Source organism: Aythya marila, assembly GCF_965140915.1.
Source record: "Aythya marila genome assembly, chromosome: 6".
NCBI lineage: Eukaryota > Metazoa > Chordata > Aves > Anseriformes > Anatidae > Aythya > Aythya marila.
The window spans coordinates 29,659,274-29,677,114 of NC_139047.1; the positions used below are offsets into that span (position 1 = coordinate 29,659,274).

General features: G+C 40.8%; 1 protein-coding gene across 4 annotated transcripts in view; it reads left to right on the forward strand.

Annotated features, from left to right (window-relative positions):
- Positions 1 to 17,841, forward strand: part of NCKAP5 (NCK associated protein 5) — a 364,164-nt gene that overhangs the window by 215,750 nt on the left and 130,573 nt on the right. For 3 of the 4 annotated variants that reach the window (XM_082763525.1, XM_082763522.1, XM_082763523.1), the window contains one exon: positions 10,455 to 10,545. In XM_082763525.1, the coding sequence (XP_082619651.1) occupies positions 10,455 to 10,545 (91 nt within the window). The remainder of the gene's footprint in view (positions 1 to 10,454; positions 10,546 to 17,841) is intronic. The other variant, XM_082763524.1, reaches the window with a different exon arrangement.

Genomic DNA, 17,841 nt, shown 5'->3' on the forward strand with positions numbered 1-17,841 from the left:
TACGCACTTTTTCCATGTTAAAAAAACTTCACCAGGGTGTAGCTAATGCCATGGTAGGCCATCCCCCTGTGCCTGCACAGCCTCCCTGGCCAGCAGAGGTATGTGAGAAAGTCCCAGTCACACAGAGAGGGCATCAGCTGTTCATGAAGTGTACCAGGAAAACCCTTGATCATAGTTGATCAGTCAAGAACTGTCTCATACTCCCTGTTTATAAAGGTCTGTTTGAATATTCAAAGCAAGCTTTCTGCTGAGGAGGAAAATGAAATGACATATTCTAGATACACCTACAATAGCACACTGCCCCCTTAGGAATTAAAATATTAATGTATCATTATATGTAACATAGAAATCACTTGGAATATTCCTACGCATTTTGTCTGCCTTTGCTAGTCTCATACGTAGAGGCTTTCAGGAAGCCATAGCTGAATTGAAAATCTCAAGTTCTTTTCTTGTCTTATTCTACTCCTTATAAGCTGTAATTTGGAAAGGCTAAGTTGAATAGATCAAAAGAAATTATATTTATTAAGATTCCATGTTGTCTTTAAAAGTATTTCTAAGCAACTCGCGTGGTTGGGGACCTGCCTGGTTCATGCTGTTCTGTTGATTCTTGCTGTTCTTTGTGAACATCTGAGGTGATTCGTTTTGGGGGTCATCTGAGTTCAAAGTATAAATCTTTCCTGACATACCCGAGTCCTGTGTAGTTACATCTTCAGGAGTTTGGCCTCTGTGCCTTTGCATTAGGCGGTACGGTGTCAGGAAAAGGCTGGTGCTCTCTTATGAATTTGATTGATTTTTAATGTAAGGGGTAGTTTACTGAATTAAACCAGGAGTGGTTGGATGTTGTAGTTAGACTCCCTTTAGCTCTGTTAGTACTTAGTTTTTTATAGACGTTAAATTCGCAAACAGCATTTGAAGAGAAAAATATGCTAGAAAAACTTCCCAGTCTTTGTCTCTCAAGGCATTGGGGCATGTTGCACAGAGTTGAATATAATGAAACTTTCTGAAAAAACTTCAGTGATATGCATATTTAGTAGTCACTTAATCAAAAGAATTATGTATCTTTCTGTACAGCAATAATATGCATCCTCACTAGCCACTTAATCAAAATAATTATATATTTTAAACGTTTTTTGTTCTTTTTATTGCTAAACAATCGTAGAATGGTGAGAGATAAATATCTTTTTATATCATTTCACAAGTCCTCCAGGTTTCATTTTAATGCAGAATGGTAGAAATGTCAGAATGATAAAAAGACAGAACGAAGTTTTTGATACCATACCTCATTCCAGATCGAACGGCTTGTTTAAGGTTATGTGAGCACGAGCATAAGCTATTCATTGAAATGTGTGAAACATTAACATGCCAGTAAAGAGATAGAAAAACTACCAATTTATTTGAAGTTACTCAAATATTTTCTGAGATACAGAGCGCAAATCACTGATGAAAGGACCTTAAGATTTGTTGTCATATCAACAGAAAGATATGAAGTAGAGAGGACCTCATCTGCTGGTTAGACCCAGCACAATGAACAGTTGGCATCCTGGCTTCTGTCACTGATATTGGCCACGTTGTTTAACCCTGCTGTGTTTTTTTATTCACCTGTAAGATGAAAATATAGTATGTTGTGTTAACCTGTGTAATCACAGCACAAAAGCTATGAACATTCAGACCTCTCACAAGTACATTCTGGGATGAGGACTCACGTCACTGATCTTTCTAAGAGAATAACCATATTTACCAGCACATGGTGAGTTAATCTGATCTGTCAGTTAGAAGAACAAACTCCACTTTGTGATAAATCATCCTTAGATTTTTATTGCTGTTGTTCACTACTGGGAAAATGTCTGTACTTTGCAATGGATTTCCCAGATGTGTGAATCTGAAAGGTACTGCTACTACAAGAGTACTCACACGTGTGTTGTGAAGGGTAATTAATAGTGAATCTGTCACCAAATACAAACAAATCTGTTGCCATCAGTGGTGTACATATCAGCTAGGGAGAATCCAAATTTATAGGTGAAAATGTTATGGTAAAAAAATACTATTATTTATTGGTTCCATTAAGTTGGCATTTTACTTACAGAAAAGCTTATCCACCCATCTTCCCAGGGCTTTTCCAGATATTTGTCACAGCCCTGGAACTGTCTCAATTCTCCTGTAAGATATGCAGAGAGGTGGAGCTATGAAGAAAGTGAAATAACTTCATATTATGTAGAGTTTGAGATTGGAATCCAGAATCTGATGGCCTAAAAAAGCCTTCACTGGGGAGCTGGAGAGACTGAAAACAAATCATGATAATTTCAGTAGTAGGAAAAAAAAAATCCTCCTCTTTTTAGCTTTCTTTCAGCTGCTGTCTGTACTCTGGGCAGTACAGGTGGGTGTCTACACTTTGCAGTCGGAGCCTGAAAGTTTCCTGATGGGCTGCCTAGTGTGAAAATGCAGGAGATGCACTAGTTTGCACTGTGGGCAGTGGGCAAATGCTCACAGATGACAGGCATGGCTTTCAGCTTGTGCTTCTCTATACCTCTTAAACCACACAAAAGCTGCCTTCGTTCATGACAAACAAAGAAATTCATGCAGCCATGTCAGCACATACAAAGTGGAACACAAGCTTTTGGTTTTGGGTGGCATTACATTCCCGTGAGTACTGAAAAGCAACAGTGGTTTGTCTATATCAGGGCGCTTATATATACAAAATAAAATATGTTTTTGGGGGAGCTGGTAGATGCATCTGTTCACCTATCTGGGTGTTTGAAAATATGGAAAAAACAAGTATTTGTTTAAAATATAGAAAATGGGGAGGGAGGAGTAAAAAATCATTGCTTGAAATTGGAAATATTTGCAGTCTGGTCATATAGTTGTCTGTAATCTTTCCGATGCTTTTAGATATGCTGAAACACTGCGACTATTTCTGGTGCCTCCAGCATGAATAAAGTTTGAACTTATGAGCATATGTTTAAGCTGACATGAGAATTAGCTTTCGCTGTGTGTCTGCTTCTATCCATTTATAGCTAATGAAAATATCTCCTTTCATAAGGTCCTGAATGTGTTACTGGGGAGTTGTAGGAGGGACAGTCTTAGCATTTGAAAAATCCTTTCTGTTGCCTGTAAGCAGCTTTTCTGTGAGGCTTAGTCTTGGACTATATTTTATTTAATCCTCCTCCATGCCTGTAACTTACAACATCTTACATGGGGCTGGTGATGGAAGACACCCATACAGTCCATATGGCATTTGTCTATCTGTCAACACAGAAATAAACATTACCACTGGTTTCTATTGCAGTTCCGAAACTTTTTGCAGTAGGTATGAGTTTGATGATTGAAATCTGTATGGCTGAAAGACGATGGAAACGTTTCCAACTTTTCCTGGCTCCAACGGTAGTTAGAGGAGTTTCAGAGAAATGTCAGGCCTGCCATTGCACGATGACAGAGTTCAGGCTTGCGTGGGTGCAGTGATGTGCCAATGCTGAGGTCTTCCAAACTCCTACCCCACTTATCTCAGGCTTGAGGCATGTACATTATTTTCAGGATACCTTGAAAATTTCCAGTGTGTTCGACCATCAGCGGTTCAACTAAGCACATGTTGTGCTCAGTGCTTCAACCCTCTGTAATGTTGAGGTGGTGGTGTGGGCTAGTGGAGATTTGGTTCTCCACTTGAGGGAAGGGCCCTTCTCCACTCGTATTAATAGGGCTTGAGACCTGATTCATTTTGGCACAGCCGTGCAATAATGGCCCGCATCTTGCACAAGATGCTTTGTTTGTTTTATGTGCCACTGTTGGGTAGACAGCTTGCCCTGCAGGCAAAACTTTGAGTAGGCTCCGAGTGCTTTCAGCAGAGTGGGTTAGCATCAGCGTGTGAGCAGAGCACGGCTGGCGCAGTTTGGCTTTGCCACCAGCAAAAGCCCCGGGGCTGAGCGGGCTGCTCTGAGCCTGCGCTGGGGACGGGGCCGTGCTGGGGCTGCGGGAGGAGGCTTTGCCGTGGTATTCCTGCGGTGGGGAGCTGCTGGTGAGCAGAATGAGTTAAATGTACATCACGGGTTATATGGGCATCTCTCTGTTGCTGTTGTAGAGGGTGTTAGTACTTTGTTTTCCAGCTGAAATGCTAAGGCTGGATTTTGTGCATTTGTAGGCTTTGCCCAGCGCACTGCTGTAAGGCATGTACCAGTGTCATATCCTAAGCAGAACTGAAAACGCTGAGAAAACCCCTTGGGGTTTAGAGCCTCAACATTGCCCATCTGTCACTTCTCTTTAAAGTTTACCACGTATCTGTTTTCACTTCTCTCTTTGCTTTTTTTAAATCCATTTTCAAAATCTGAATTATCTGAAGAAGCTTGCATCAGTCTGCGGGCTGCCTACCATTCGAGGCAGTGCTCTGGTTCACAGGAGTGAGCCCCGGGAAGGCAGCTGCTGAGTGAGCTGATGTCAGGTACAAGGATGCAGCGAACAGGAGCAGTTGTTTGCTGAGCTCTTTGTGTTTCTGATGTGGCCTGTAAAGCCCCTTTGATATTTTCTCTGTTTTAAAAGTCTGGTGTTTAATCTAAAATCTGGATTCGTTGTTTGTGAGGGGGAGGCATGCTTGTTTATTCTGAAGCTTTTTGGTAGTCTGAGGAGCTCACCGTAAGGAGTCTCACCTTTGAACATCTCTGGGTCCTGTTGGAGTGGTGAGGACGCGAGGTGCAGGTAGCCCCAAACGTGAAGTTTGAGCGAGCAATATTTAGTCATGGTGCTGCACAGGAGTGCTTGGGCAGAGCTGGCAGAGGCCAAAGGAGCTGAGAGACCACATGGGAACTTGTTCCTTAGTCCACGATCAGTCTGTAGGGAAGGGTCAAGACAACTCAAGGACCTGAAACCCAGGCCATGTCACCAGGGAGGCTGTAACTAGAAATAGCAATGAGCAAATATGAGTTGGAGACTGCCCAGGGGAGAGGCAGGAAGCTCCACTGTCTCACAGAGAGGAGCTGGAAAAAAATACCCACCTGAGAGTTCAGAATACACAGTAAGTTAAGCTAAAGATGCAGAAGGATCTGCCATTGATATTTTGTCTACGGCCTTAAAAAGAGTCCTGCTGCATGGTATGGGCAAGTGGAAAAAATGAAATACAAAAATGAAAAACGAAATACAAAAATTGGAAAAAAATGAAATACAAACTTCAACTGCTGCAGTGAGACTCTAGAAACACCTCTCTGTAAGGCTGTAAGTCAGGACATAGCTGCAGGAGTTGTTGTGACATGCCTTTGAAATAACCACCAAGTACTGTCACCTCAGCTTGAGGGTGATGAAGAGGGAAGGTGATGGCACCTAGCAAAAGGTAGCAGCCAGCCTGTGGAAATATTGAAGGAAATAGGTCACGGGAGAAGGGGCTGGAGCTGTCGAGCACCTTCTAGAGCTGCAGCGACTGCGTGCTGCCTGTCCCCTGGGGGGAGAGTCGTAAACTGGGCTGTGGGGATGCAGCTGAGCAGAGGGAAGGCTACAGAGTGTATATCCCCGGTGCTGGAAGGGGAATCGAAGATCAGGATTTATGGAAAGGCTTTTTTTTTTTTTTATCTTTCTCAAGGAGAGCTTGCTCTGTCAAGAAAAGGTTTTAGGTCTGGGGAGATCAAACAGCTCTAAGCGATATGCTGCAGAGGGCCACAAAAGAGAAGGAGTTTCCTCTGCAGTGAAACAGGGCATAAAGGCATGTGCTGTACAGTGGGGAGCTGGTCGGAGAAAATCCCCTCTTTATGTGAAACTGCAGTGGCAAACTGTGAGACAGACATCTCTCAGGGAACGTAATCCATAAACCTCACTGAACAGAGTCTGAAAGCTCTGTTGGGGAAGGATATGTACGGGGAAGGCTCTCCAGAGTTGGAGGGCTGAGAAAACTGGACACTTGTGCCTCCTGGAATGGTGTATGTGAGGGAACTTTAATTCCTGTGTGGTATTAAATTCTGCTCTTGGGGAGGACCCCAGTAAAATACTGTATGGCTGTGGGCACTCGAATAGGCAGAACTGGGCCAGGCACAAAATGGGCAAGTTTTCTGACCATGTCCCAACATTGCTGGGGGACAGCAACAGGAGCTGCCGGTCTGTGAGGGTGATGGCCCTAAGAAAAGTGAGGGGACAGTCAGGAACTTGCCGGCCTTTCAGGGAGCTGTCAACCCCAGCAGGGCCTGTCTCACCAGAAACACACACAGAAAAAAGGCCAAACTAAATACTGTATGTTGCAGTTGGGTTGATTTCCTGGTATTCTTGCAACAGCACTGGGCAAAATACATTTAAAACATGTAGGAATGACTGATTTTGTTTCAGGATGCAAGGACCTGCGGGTCATAAATTCAAGTCCTCAGCCCCTGTTATCTAATTAATTTCACAAACTGCTCAACTGGCTTAAAGCTGTTCAGGTTTCCCATCCCGTTACGCTGCCTGGCAGGCAGTTTCAGAGTCTCACTTTTTCAGTGATTAAAAACATTCTCATTTCAGCCCAAATGTATTTGTAGCCACTGCATTTCCATTTTGTTTTATCAATCATTGACCTCAACTTGATGTTGTTTTCTTCTCCGTGTTACTTTTTCTCACTGATTCATTTGGGGAAGTCATACCTCTGTGAGCCTGTGCTCTTCGGTTCAGGAAGATAAGTTGTTCAGCCTCTGCTCATGACACAGCTTCTCCGTTCCTCTAAACAACCTCCGAGCTGCCTCTTCACTGAATCCTCTGTGAGTGAGCTGCTCCTGAACACTGCTAATCGCAATTGCAGATAATATTCTAGATGAAATCTTGACAGTGCTTTCCACAGTAACATTAATATTTTATGTTCCTTAAACTCCTATATTCCTCGAACAGATTCTGGTCTCAGAGTGCCTCATTTCTTCTTCTGTTTAATGCTCTGAGAAATTTATCCTGAGTTTAGGGCTGGTGGAGGACTGTTTCCTTACTCTGACATTATGTCAAGAAACTTTAAAAAGCTTCTATCAAACACAGGTTTCATTTATTTTTCTCCTGAAGAGAAAATCCATTATTTTTTTTTAAATATATATATATAAATTGAAAGGAACACTGCAGTTTGAGAAACTTCAATTTTCTCTTCAAATAATGGATGTAACAAGAATTTTAATGATACTAACTAAGATGCTTCAGATGAGTAGACGCTAAACAGCAGACTAAAAGAAAAGGGAAAATAAATGTTCTTAAAGTGGTTGGAAAACGTAGACTTGGGAATGGAGAGATTTAGAGACCATTTTTGCAGATTGTAACAGCTTGATAGTTATGTAAGATACACAGAATCCTTGACAAAACAGGTTTTTTAGCATCGGCCAGCAAGCAGCCAGAATATATGCGTGGGGGATAGCTATTCTAGATGTAATCGGCAAGTGCTCGATGTTGGAGTGGGTCCATCTAGGATAGTCGAATCGCAACCGAGAGCAGATAACCTTTCGTGGCTACCAGAAGGGGCAAAGGCACGGTTTGATGTGTAGAAACGGCCTTTCATAAAGCGCTTTATTTTTCTGCTTCACTTCCAAAATTTACATGTCCTCTGGAAGCCTTGTTCAGGGAATAAAACATGGTATTTCGCATTAAATTTACAGAGGCTCAACTGTTCTTGCATTCTTTAAAAGAATTTATACTAAATCTTCCTGGCATATAATGTCACTGTGGGGAGCATTACAGACTGTGATATAACAATCACTTTTTAATTACTGCGCCATTAATTCAGGCTTCAAAGAGTCTAATTTATGGGGAGAAAGTCTGAATTATTACCCTGTGCAACGTTTGGTTAAACAATCCTTCCTAAAAAAAGTAGCAAACTGGGATACTAGTGAGGAAGCAGCAGCTTATAAGCTGCAGGAGCGCTGGCCATCGGAGCTCTGCAGTAAATCTGACCAAAAGCATATTTCACCTCCTTGTCTGACAGAAACTAGTTTGCTCTTTCCATTTTCGGAGATGCCACGGGTACCCAAAGCTTCTGAGCTCCTCTCCGTGCTGGTTTTGCAGCGACGTGACAGCTCAGGCGATGTCTCTGCTATCCCCGTCCTTCAGCTTCGTGGCTGTCGACTTCTACAAACTTTTGTAATAGCTGCAAGGAAAACAACAAGTTTCTCCTGCATTTAGCTGAGCTCTTTGTCAGGTTGCAAATATTATTATGTTGCTTAGAAATCTATGTCCTGCTGGGAGGTGTTTCTAATTGCCACATGAAACAGCGTGCCAGCCAGTCCCTGTAAGGTTTTTGGATGAGATAGGCCTGTTATCCAAAATACCTGACTTTGAAGGTGAAACGACCTACTGAGTTCAATAATTCTGCTTAATGTTTCTGAACGGCTTATTGGTGATGCTAATATGCAGCTCGACTTTATTTTCATTAATGCTATTAGGCCTAAGTTGAAAAACTCTGATTTTAGTGAAAGTCGAATCTATCCTTTCTCCCATTTTTCATTGTTTATTAATTTTGTTTAACTTTCTATAGGACTAGAGCTGGAATTGTATATGCATGTGTAAACCCAGTAATTAAAATAAGAATTGTACTACATTGTTAATTTACAAAATGAATTAGTAAGCACATTAGGAAAGGAAATACAAGGATACTTCTATTGTGAACCACAAAAAGATTTGTTCTTTTGTGTAAAATGGATCTGATTAAGGTCAGCCTGTGAACAGAAATGGTTCCAATCTGCAAGTGAAAAACTGCACCACTGTCTGCACTAGAGATTAGAGCTGGCTTATTTTTATTCACATTTGGTCAACAGATGGTCCAACTATTCTGTGGGCATTCTGGCAATGTAGAAGTCTGCACATCAATGACAAAAAAAATATCATACATATAAGTAAAATGTCAGTGGGCACCTTGGTAGAATGAATACCTCACAGTGTCAGCTTCTTGAAAAGTAGCCTAGCTGGCTGGCTTGAAAGGAGAAAACCTAGTAAAAGCTGGTATTATTGCTACATTAGCCGATACCATTCATTCTGATAAGACTGAAAGAACAGAAAGGCTACGAGGCAGACATAGCTTATATAAAAGATAATGTTATTGGCCTCTGGCCAGAGCAGTTAGCTAATATTTGCAGTCTCACTAGATTGTTACCTTAGAAATAAAATAAAATAATAATAAAAAAGATATGCTGTGAGTAATTCTGCTCGATTGCATTTGCAAAGAATGGTACACGAAAGTCATGTTTCCCTAAACACAGCAGGAATGAGCAACTGGCAGTTTCTAGCCTGACATTCCTAGGAATATTGGCTCTTTTCTCAAGGTTTCAGTTTTGATGTGCAGCTTATCTGACAATATGGCAGAAGGTATTCCTCCTCCTCTCCTGCCTTTGCGTCACCCTCACACCTATGCCACAGCATTTTTCCTTTCTCCAGCCCCTCTTCCAGCTGGGCTGCTCTTCCAGCTCCGTCTTCCAGACCTAGACAGCCTAAAAGGAGAAGAACAGAAAACAAAAGTGAGCATCAGAGAAACTTGCATCCACACAGCTAAGAAGCTGTACGGGGGTGAGAATTCATGTGAGGAGGAGAAGCACGAGGAGCTGTGTGTGGATGACACTCCGCAATCTTTGTCCTGAAAGCCAGCCTCTTCATGGCTTGGCCATCACTGCTTCTCAGCTTGTGATGCCTTTCCTCTTCTTACCTGTACTCTCAGAGGTGAAACAGGATTTAATTTGTGATCTACCTGGAATGGGCCCAAGTGTTTCATGGGTGCCTGCAGTGGTCCTCCTGTGCGGAGGGGCAGAACTCTTCACTCTGTTCTGCCGCCACCCAGGAGGGGTAGCAGTTACCATTATTCTCAGTCCTGATGTGCTGGATGAATCTGTGAAGATCAAAGGCAACTTCTGATGGTAGCACTAATACCTTGTAAAGTGAAAGTACAAACCTTCCTTCTTTCACTGATGGAACTGAAGTTGATTACGTTTTCATGAGATGGTAATGCCAGATTGTAGCCTACACTTGCTTTTACATCCCTTTGAAAGGGCAAAGAGGGGTGAATGTATTCAAGCAGCTGTGCCTCTATAAACAAATGTACTGGCACATGCTGCTGCACCTATAACATAGAGTAAATACTGGTAATGTATTTGACAGCTTGCCTAAATTGCACAAAACTGACAATTGGCTGGCGATACAACAGTTTATTTTGGAATCTGACTGATTTTGCTCCTAAATGACGGTAATTTTTTGATGGTGTTTGGTTACAGTGTTGACAAGGTGAGGTTTTTAGCAGACACTTGTTTTTAATTTTTGTAACTGAGCTACAGTAGGATTTTAACAATGCACCTAATTACTGTGCATATTCAAAAGATAAAAGAGTGCCCTTAATGTGTTATTCATAACATGGAGTATGAGAACATTATAAGGCCAGGATTTCCTTTAAATATTAATTTCATGGTAGCCATGGATGCATTAGGCTCTTCTAAAGAACAAAAACACTGAATGCAAGTCTAAAATTTTCTTCCTTATGGTTGACTTACATAAATGTTTTTATTCTCTAGAATGGAGGAGACAGTAAGGAATCTACTACAGAGCCAAGGATCCCCAGGCCAGAATGGAGAAGGAACTGTCAATATCATGAAGGTATATCAGGTATTAGTGACTTATTGCCTGTTTTCTTGTGTTAGAAAAGTTCTTTAAAACAAAAATCTCACTAGTGAGATAAATGAGTCTGGCATTGTTTCCTCTATTTGTTATATTAGTTATGAATGTGTGTAAGTGGCTGTTGGTACCAGCTACTTTTTTCCAGGTGTTTTCTCACCTCAGTTACAGGTTTTCCATTTTTGTTGACATTGTTATTTGCAGTTGTTGCTTTTCACTCACAGTTAGCAGGGGACAGTGAAACTAGTTTTGAAGACTTTATTACTGTGTTTATCATTTTAATAAAGTCATATATTTCAGCATCCCTAAAAGACATAGATGTTTTAGGCAACTTGACCTTCAGATTGTGATGGATAATATTATCAACACATATTCTTACTGGGTTTGAGGTTTCCTTATGAATCTGCATAATTTCTTCTTACTGCTTGTGGTAGGTGCATTTTTCTGTCCTCATCTGCTTTAAAGGGAGAGTCTCAGGACAGATTATAAGAGGGCAATGATTTTAGAGGTTTTAAAAGGAACCAGGTTTGTTTATGCTGTTTATGAGAAATAACACTTTTCTAATGCACTGCTGTGTTCTGGAAGCAGGGAACATGAGGTGGTAGAAAGCCTTTCTTTAGTCTCTGGAAATGGGAATGATATACGTCCCAGTTAACCAGATTTTCTGCACATTAGTTCTTAAAAAAAAAAAAAAACACGTAATGAAGGTCAGTCCTGCGTTTTCTCTTTTTAAAATAAAATAAGCATTTTTAAAGGGTATGAAATGCTGAAACAATATGCTAAAGTCTGCCACCAGGTAGCAATCCTTCTGATAAGAGATTTTTCATAAAATTGTAGTTACCTTAGTCCTTTCTAACAACCGATGGATCAAATATACAGCCAGAGAGCTAAACAGAAATGTGTACTAGAGAGTATTTATCACTGTAATTGAATTTTCATTTTAAGTTGGAATTGAGGGGAAAAGAATCTTTTAGATTAACCTTCCAAAATAATCAATTTTTCTTGTTAAAATGATAGCCTGTAAAATTTAATTCCAGGATGAATTAAACTTTTTGTTGAACTCATGATAGAACCATTGTGCTTTCAGAAACTGGTTATAAAAGCATCTATATTTTACTCACTGCCCTTTGGGATGTGAAAATGAAGCTCAGTTCCCTCCTCCTGGTACAGAGTTTAAATCAATGCTTCCTGCTCACTCCTGCCACCAAACGGTGGGCGTTCTGAAGTGGGCTTGGCCTCTGTCTCTGCCTTGGGTGGATTACGTTTGTCTGTTTATAACAGATGCTGGAATGACTTCATTACCTGCTTTTCTGTGTACTGTTTTACCTTGGAAACTGGTCCAACAAAAGAAAAAGATCTGCCTGGTTAGAAACAAGAACAATTGTTGCTTCCCTTCATCTCTAGAAAACAGCCTCCTCCACCTAGCAAAGTGCCCTCTAACACTTTTTTTCCCTTCTTTCTGGACATGGGCTTTTCTCTGAATCTGCTAGGCTTATTCCCCAGACAGAGCCTAACTCTCTTTTAGAATCATAGAATCATTTAGGTTAGAAAAGGCGGCTAAGGTCATCAAGTCCAACCATTAACTGTTAACCTAGAGTGAAGCTACCTCCATCCCAGGACCTTCAAGGACCCACATACCTGTTATTCTGGAGTTGTTTTCAATTGTGTGCTCCACATTGCATACCAGCGTCCTTCTCTTCCTGCTCTCTTCTTGTTCTTGGGAAAGTTTGACTGTTTGTTTTAATTCGGCTCATGGTATGCAAGTCAGCTTGCAGTTTAGCAATTTTGATTTCCTTCTTATGGCCAATATGCTGTTTGCCTTGCTTATGAATTTCTTTTCCCAATTTGTGACTCAGAAGCAACATTTTTTCCTTTCCTGAAGGAAAGTCTACTGCAGCTAGTCTACTGCATCATATACCAGTCTGTGATGAGTAAAACAGGCATAAACATGGAACATTTCCATGAATGTTGTGGTTTATTCTTCCTGACATACCTTTTGTTCATGTTTTATGCCAAACTTTTGAACAGTTTGTTTACTGAAAACGTTAACGAATGGCTCCATTCACATGCAAAACAGAGCATTTCTACCCTCCTACTGTTGTGTAGGCTAGAGGTGGATTCCCTTGTATGGTTGTTACTCAGTCACCAGGTGAAAACTATGCAGTGATTTAGGCAACAATCACATATAATAGCAAAAGTTAATACTTGAAAGACTCATTGAAACAAATAGTTGGCAATAAATCTGCAATCTAAAATGTTCATAAAGTATTTTAGCATTGAGAACCATATTAATGAAGCAATGTATGAATAATGGATATGTTACTGAAATAAACTGTGTGGAAATCATGGACAAACATATCATTGAAATATATGACGAATTTTATTGCAAATACTTTATTGTATTTTATTACAATATATACTTTTATTTTGTATAAAAATACTTTAAATATACTTTATTTTATATAAAATATTTTTATTGTATTTTATTGTAATATTTTATTGCAAACATTGCAAGTCCAGTTTTGGCAAGAGGCACCAATATTGTGATAGAAACATTTTATTTCTGTCTTTTTCCAAATGTGCTCAGACAGTTTTTGATATATTTATAAGGGTAATTCACAAATGGAGGTAGAACTTGAAAGTACAACCAAGGTAATGTTTCTTTATACCCTGATGTATTCAGCTTTTTGGGAACATGATAACCATATTGTCATCCTGTATTTGGAAGTGAACTATAGATGTGAGCTAACACATGAGAAAAGATTTTTATTATATGAATAGCAAGTGATATATATACCCATATCTATATCTATATCTATCTATATATATATACAAAATGTATTGAATATATAAATATTAGCATTGTTTTGAAAGCTAGCCTTTACAGTCAAGCAGCTACCTTATAGAATGTGTTGGTAACTGTTCTTCGTAATTAGTATGATATGTTCTGCACTCAGTGCACCAGAGGATCAGATTTTACTGCTGTTTCACAGCCACGTATTTTGTAACAAATGAGGACATGTACTAGGAGATCTCCAGCGTGACATATCAACATATGTCCCATATTCTTTGACACCATGGTAAGCTAGTTTTAGTGTGTGAAGCCTGTTCAAATTAATATCTGAATAGTCATAAAAGATACCTCTGTGCAATAAACGCTGTTGATCTATTGACCGTTGTCTACATATTTGCTTTTTTACAAATCTAATTATTGTTCTGGGATGTATGAAATTGAGTTCTTATTATAATATCAATACGGCTGACTCCAGAATAAATATTGTTGCTAATGAACATTAAATGTTGCATAGTGTTCGTGTTAGAAGAATAATAATAAGATAGAGCCCAGAGCGTGCAGTATTATTGCAATGTTTTGTTAGGTCTTGTCAGGATTCTTACTTGAAGCAAAATATTCTAACCCCTTCTGTAGAGCTAGCTGTCCTATGGGAATTTAATTTGCTGGACTTACAGATGGATGATGTGATTTCTTTGGGGTAAATGACTTCAGAAGCGGGATTGTAAATAAAATTCGTTGTTATCATTCTGCATAATAATATCTGATGGAAAATTCATAATGAATGCTCACGAAAATGTAGATAAGAATATGTGTGATTTGAATTGATGTGAACCATCGTGCTTCTTTCACTTCTTCAAGTTTATTTGACTAAAAGGCTCTAGTGTATAAGAGCTTTTAGGATATTTCCAAGAGGCATCATCCACGTGCATTAAAACCATGAAAGGCCAAACCAGTATCTTATGTACTATTTTTATTGTCATTCAAGATGCTAATACTTTATCTAAGAAGGAAAGTGATCCACAGAAATAATTGTGAGCACCACTGCAGACTTTTCTTCCTAGCGTTGTCCTTGTTTTCTGGATATCAAAAACTAGCCTGTTCCCTGCCTGGTCGCATTACTGGGTATCTAGACTCCTACCTGATTACAAATCACGCAAACAAAGTCTTTCAAGTTTTCTTTGAACTCCTTTTGACTTTATCTGTCACTGCATAGTAATCAAAATAGATGAGGAAGGGTGTTTGTTGTGAGTTTATGATTTGTTACAATTCTGGAACCGTCAATATACGCACTGAAGCTCAGAACAGACGTGCCACAGTCACATCAGAGAGGAGAGGAGGGATGACAATCTGCTGTTTAAAACACTGCATTTGGGAGACTAGATTTTGATTCCTTCATTTGCCACAAATGTCTCAATTTTCTTGGACAAATACATTTATCTGTCCATCTTTTACATTGTCTATAAAAAAGATGGTAACAATATGCTAGTTATGTTTAAAATGTTATCAGTATGTATGAACTGCTATTTCTGGTAACAAGAACTCTTATAAGTACTGGGTCAGATAATGAATAAAAAAAAGAAAAACAGACTTTCGATATTTTTTGGTAAACTTGAAAAAAGGCCTATTTCTCCCAAAGAGTTTTCTTGGCATACAAATATTTCTGATAGAAAAGGAATCAGTTTTGAAGTGGAGCTTGGATGGTCTTTGAGTAGAGTTGTTTTGTCTTATTTAAAAGTGTGGAAGTGAGTTGTGCTCGTTTTACGGAAATGAGCACTTGGGACTAAAACCATTGCAACCTTTTCTGAGCCCCACTGTGCTTCTTTGAGATTTAGTCTCCAAAAGAACACTGCTGTGGGGTGCAGGCACAGTCTTTTGCTCAGTGGGAACTGAAATCCTGAGATTTACACAGCCTGAAGCCCTTTCCCGTCTAACATCACAGGTCCTGTCATCCCTGAACTTCTGTGCTAGGAAATTTATCGAGGAGAAGATTCCCACACTGAGGTCAGTGCTGTTGAGTCATCACCAAACAAAGTCTGGCTGAGAGACTGAATGGGGATCACAGGTAGCCTTTGTAGTGGGATGCTTCAGGTTTCTTTGGCCCTGAGCACAACAGAGAACATCAGTGTGATTCCTTCCAGTTCTTTCTGGTAGAGGTATTTGTCCTGTCTCATTTCTGTTCCTCTGCTCATTTCTGCACCTAAAGCAACACAAGTGGTGGCAGACAGTTTGAGCAGTTTCAGCCTGGCATTTGTGTGGGCTCTTCTTGCCGAGTAAGGGCTGGCTGGGTGATGGTGGTTCAGCTCCAGACTTCTCCTCAGTCAGAGGAATGACAAGGTTTTGGGAAGGAGTGACTTCCAAAGAGGCTTCTTACATGTAGGTTTCATTGTGCACCATGAGAAGGACAGCATGCAGCCCCATGGGGGAGATCTGTCATGTCTGCAGGGCATCACCACCAGCACAGTCATCTGCTTCTCTGCAGTGGCTTTCAACGTAGGAAAGTTCAGTTCCTTTTCCTGCCCTCTTGCTGGATATGTTTACATGCTTCTGCTTTAATGAAAAGTAGGAAAGGAGATAGATGAAGATTTGTAGGGAGTGTTAATACTAATAACTTCCATACGAAGATAAAGCAATGCCAATTCTGCAAGACCTCCAGCTCTTGCTCACGAAGTCTGCAGTGTTTTGCTGATTGCTTTCTGAAGCAGGTGTCAGCAAGGCGTGACTGCATGGGTGATGCAGGCACATTTCAGGTGGCATTGTTGGGCAGATCAACCCTTTTTTTGTCTGTGTGTTGTGTGGAACAACAAATTTGGAACAGTTGTTGTGGCTGGCACTGGTAATTTGCACAGCCGTTGGTGTCAACAGGTCTTTCAGGAGAAGAAAAATTGTATCTTTTGGCAATATAATTTTATCTTAACACAAAATTATGCAAGTTTGATGTTCAGGCTGCTGATACGTAACATTTTATAGAAGGGGCATGGTCATGAATTGAAAAAAAGGCAGTAGTTGAATTCCCTAGCTGAAATCCACATAGGATTTTTAATGCTAACTGCTGTTGCAGAGAGAGGAAATATATCCTTAAAATTAAACTTATATCTCTGGATTGGAAGGACACACAGGAGACTGCATCAGCCGGGTCCCCTCGGCTACCAAGGAGAATGTTAGTAGGCAAAGGCTGGCAGCTCTGTGTCTCCCAGAGAAGGACTGAGGAACAGCCACCCACACTCCTGGGACCTCCACCAGAAATCCTGGGCGGTCAGCTACACCAGCCTCTGCTCTTGGGCTGCTTTCCACACCGAGAAACTCAGAGCTAGCTCTGTAACAACTAATTCCTTACAGCTTTTCTTTTGGTAGCCTTCCATCAGTGTGCAGAGACTCTGTTAGATATTTGTTCCCTCTTTATCTAAACTGAGGTTGGATTCTTGCCCCCAAAGGGCAGTGATGGTGCTTCTCAGACACTGCTCAAAACGACAACGTCGCTGTAAGGAAGTTGTGTGCAAATAGTTTTCCCTTCCTGATTGTTTGTTTGTAGTACAGTAACGAAGCAGTGGAGTTATGTTTAACATAATGAAGTCTCAGAACTGAAATTTGCAATTTGTGTGTCTGTGTTTCTCAGAAAACAAGCTGCTCTTTCCTTCCTGGGATTTTCTATATATCTTTAGTAACAAGCAGTGCAGATTGACTGGTATGATGATACTGTTATGTACTGTACTGATTTTAAGTCTCTGGTTAGATTTTTCTCTACAATACAGAATTTGACTTTTGCTGTATCATTCTTCTAGATCTTATTTTTGAAAGGAGTCCACAAAAATCAGCCCATAAACCCTGCCTGAACCCTGTGCATATGAAACAGGCATAAGGGAAATTCAGAGACACTCAGGAAAACAAGGTGATGATGTGCTTCACAGCCTGGCAGGTGCAGGTCATCCTAGTGCATACAGGGACTTCCCATTCATGCACAGCAGGCTGCCTGCAGCCTAAATCTTGCCCTTAATGGTGTTCATGTGATTGCCCTTTTTTTTTTAATTCAGGGAGAGAAGAGCATGGCTCTGACACGCCTCTGCCTGGTAGTCCAAAGAGACTGCAATAACCTCCAGGAGCTCCTAGCACCTGTCAGTTTTCAGATAATCTGTCTGCTGCTCGGAGACACGCCAGTATCTTGGAATGCAAAGGCCAATTTATTGCTCCTTATCTGCATGTCTTCCTTAAGCAGGTCAGCTCCGAGCTGCCAGCAGGGGCTGAGGCTGGCCCACGCTTCGGCAGCAGGAGGAAGCAAGCCTGCTGCAGCGCACTCGCTGTGGGACCGGCACCACTTGCAGCCCCGCTCCAGTTCTCAGCAGAGCAGTGAGATCCCCAGGGAGCTGTTGTCATCTCCCATCTGGCGACTGCTTTCTGAGCTCCCAGGTCTGTAGGGTGTCTCCTGGCTCTTGACCAGAAGATTTTTATAGGCTAGGGACCGGCTGGATCTCTGTTGGGATCCAGAAGTTCTTTTTTGA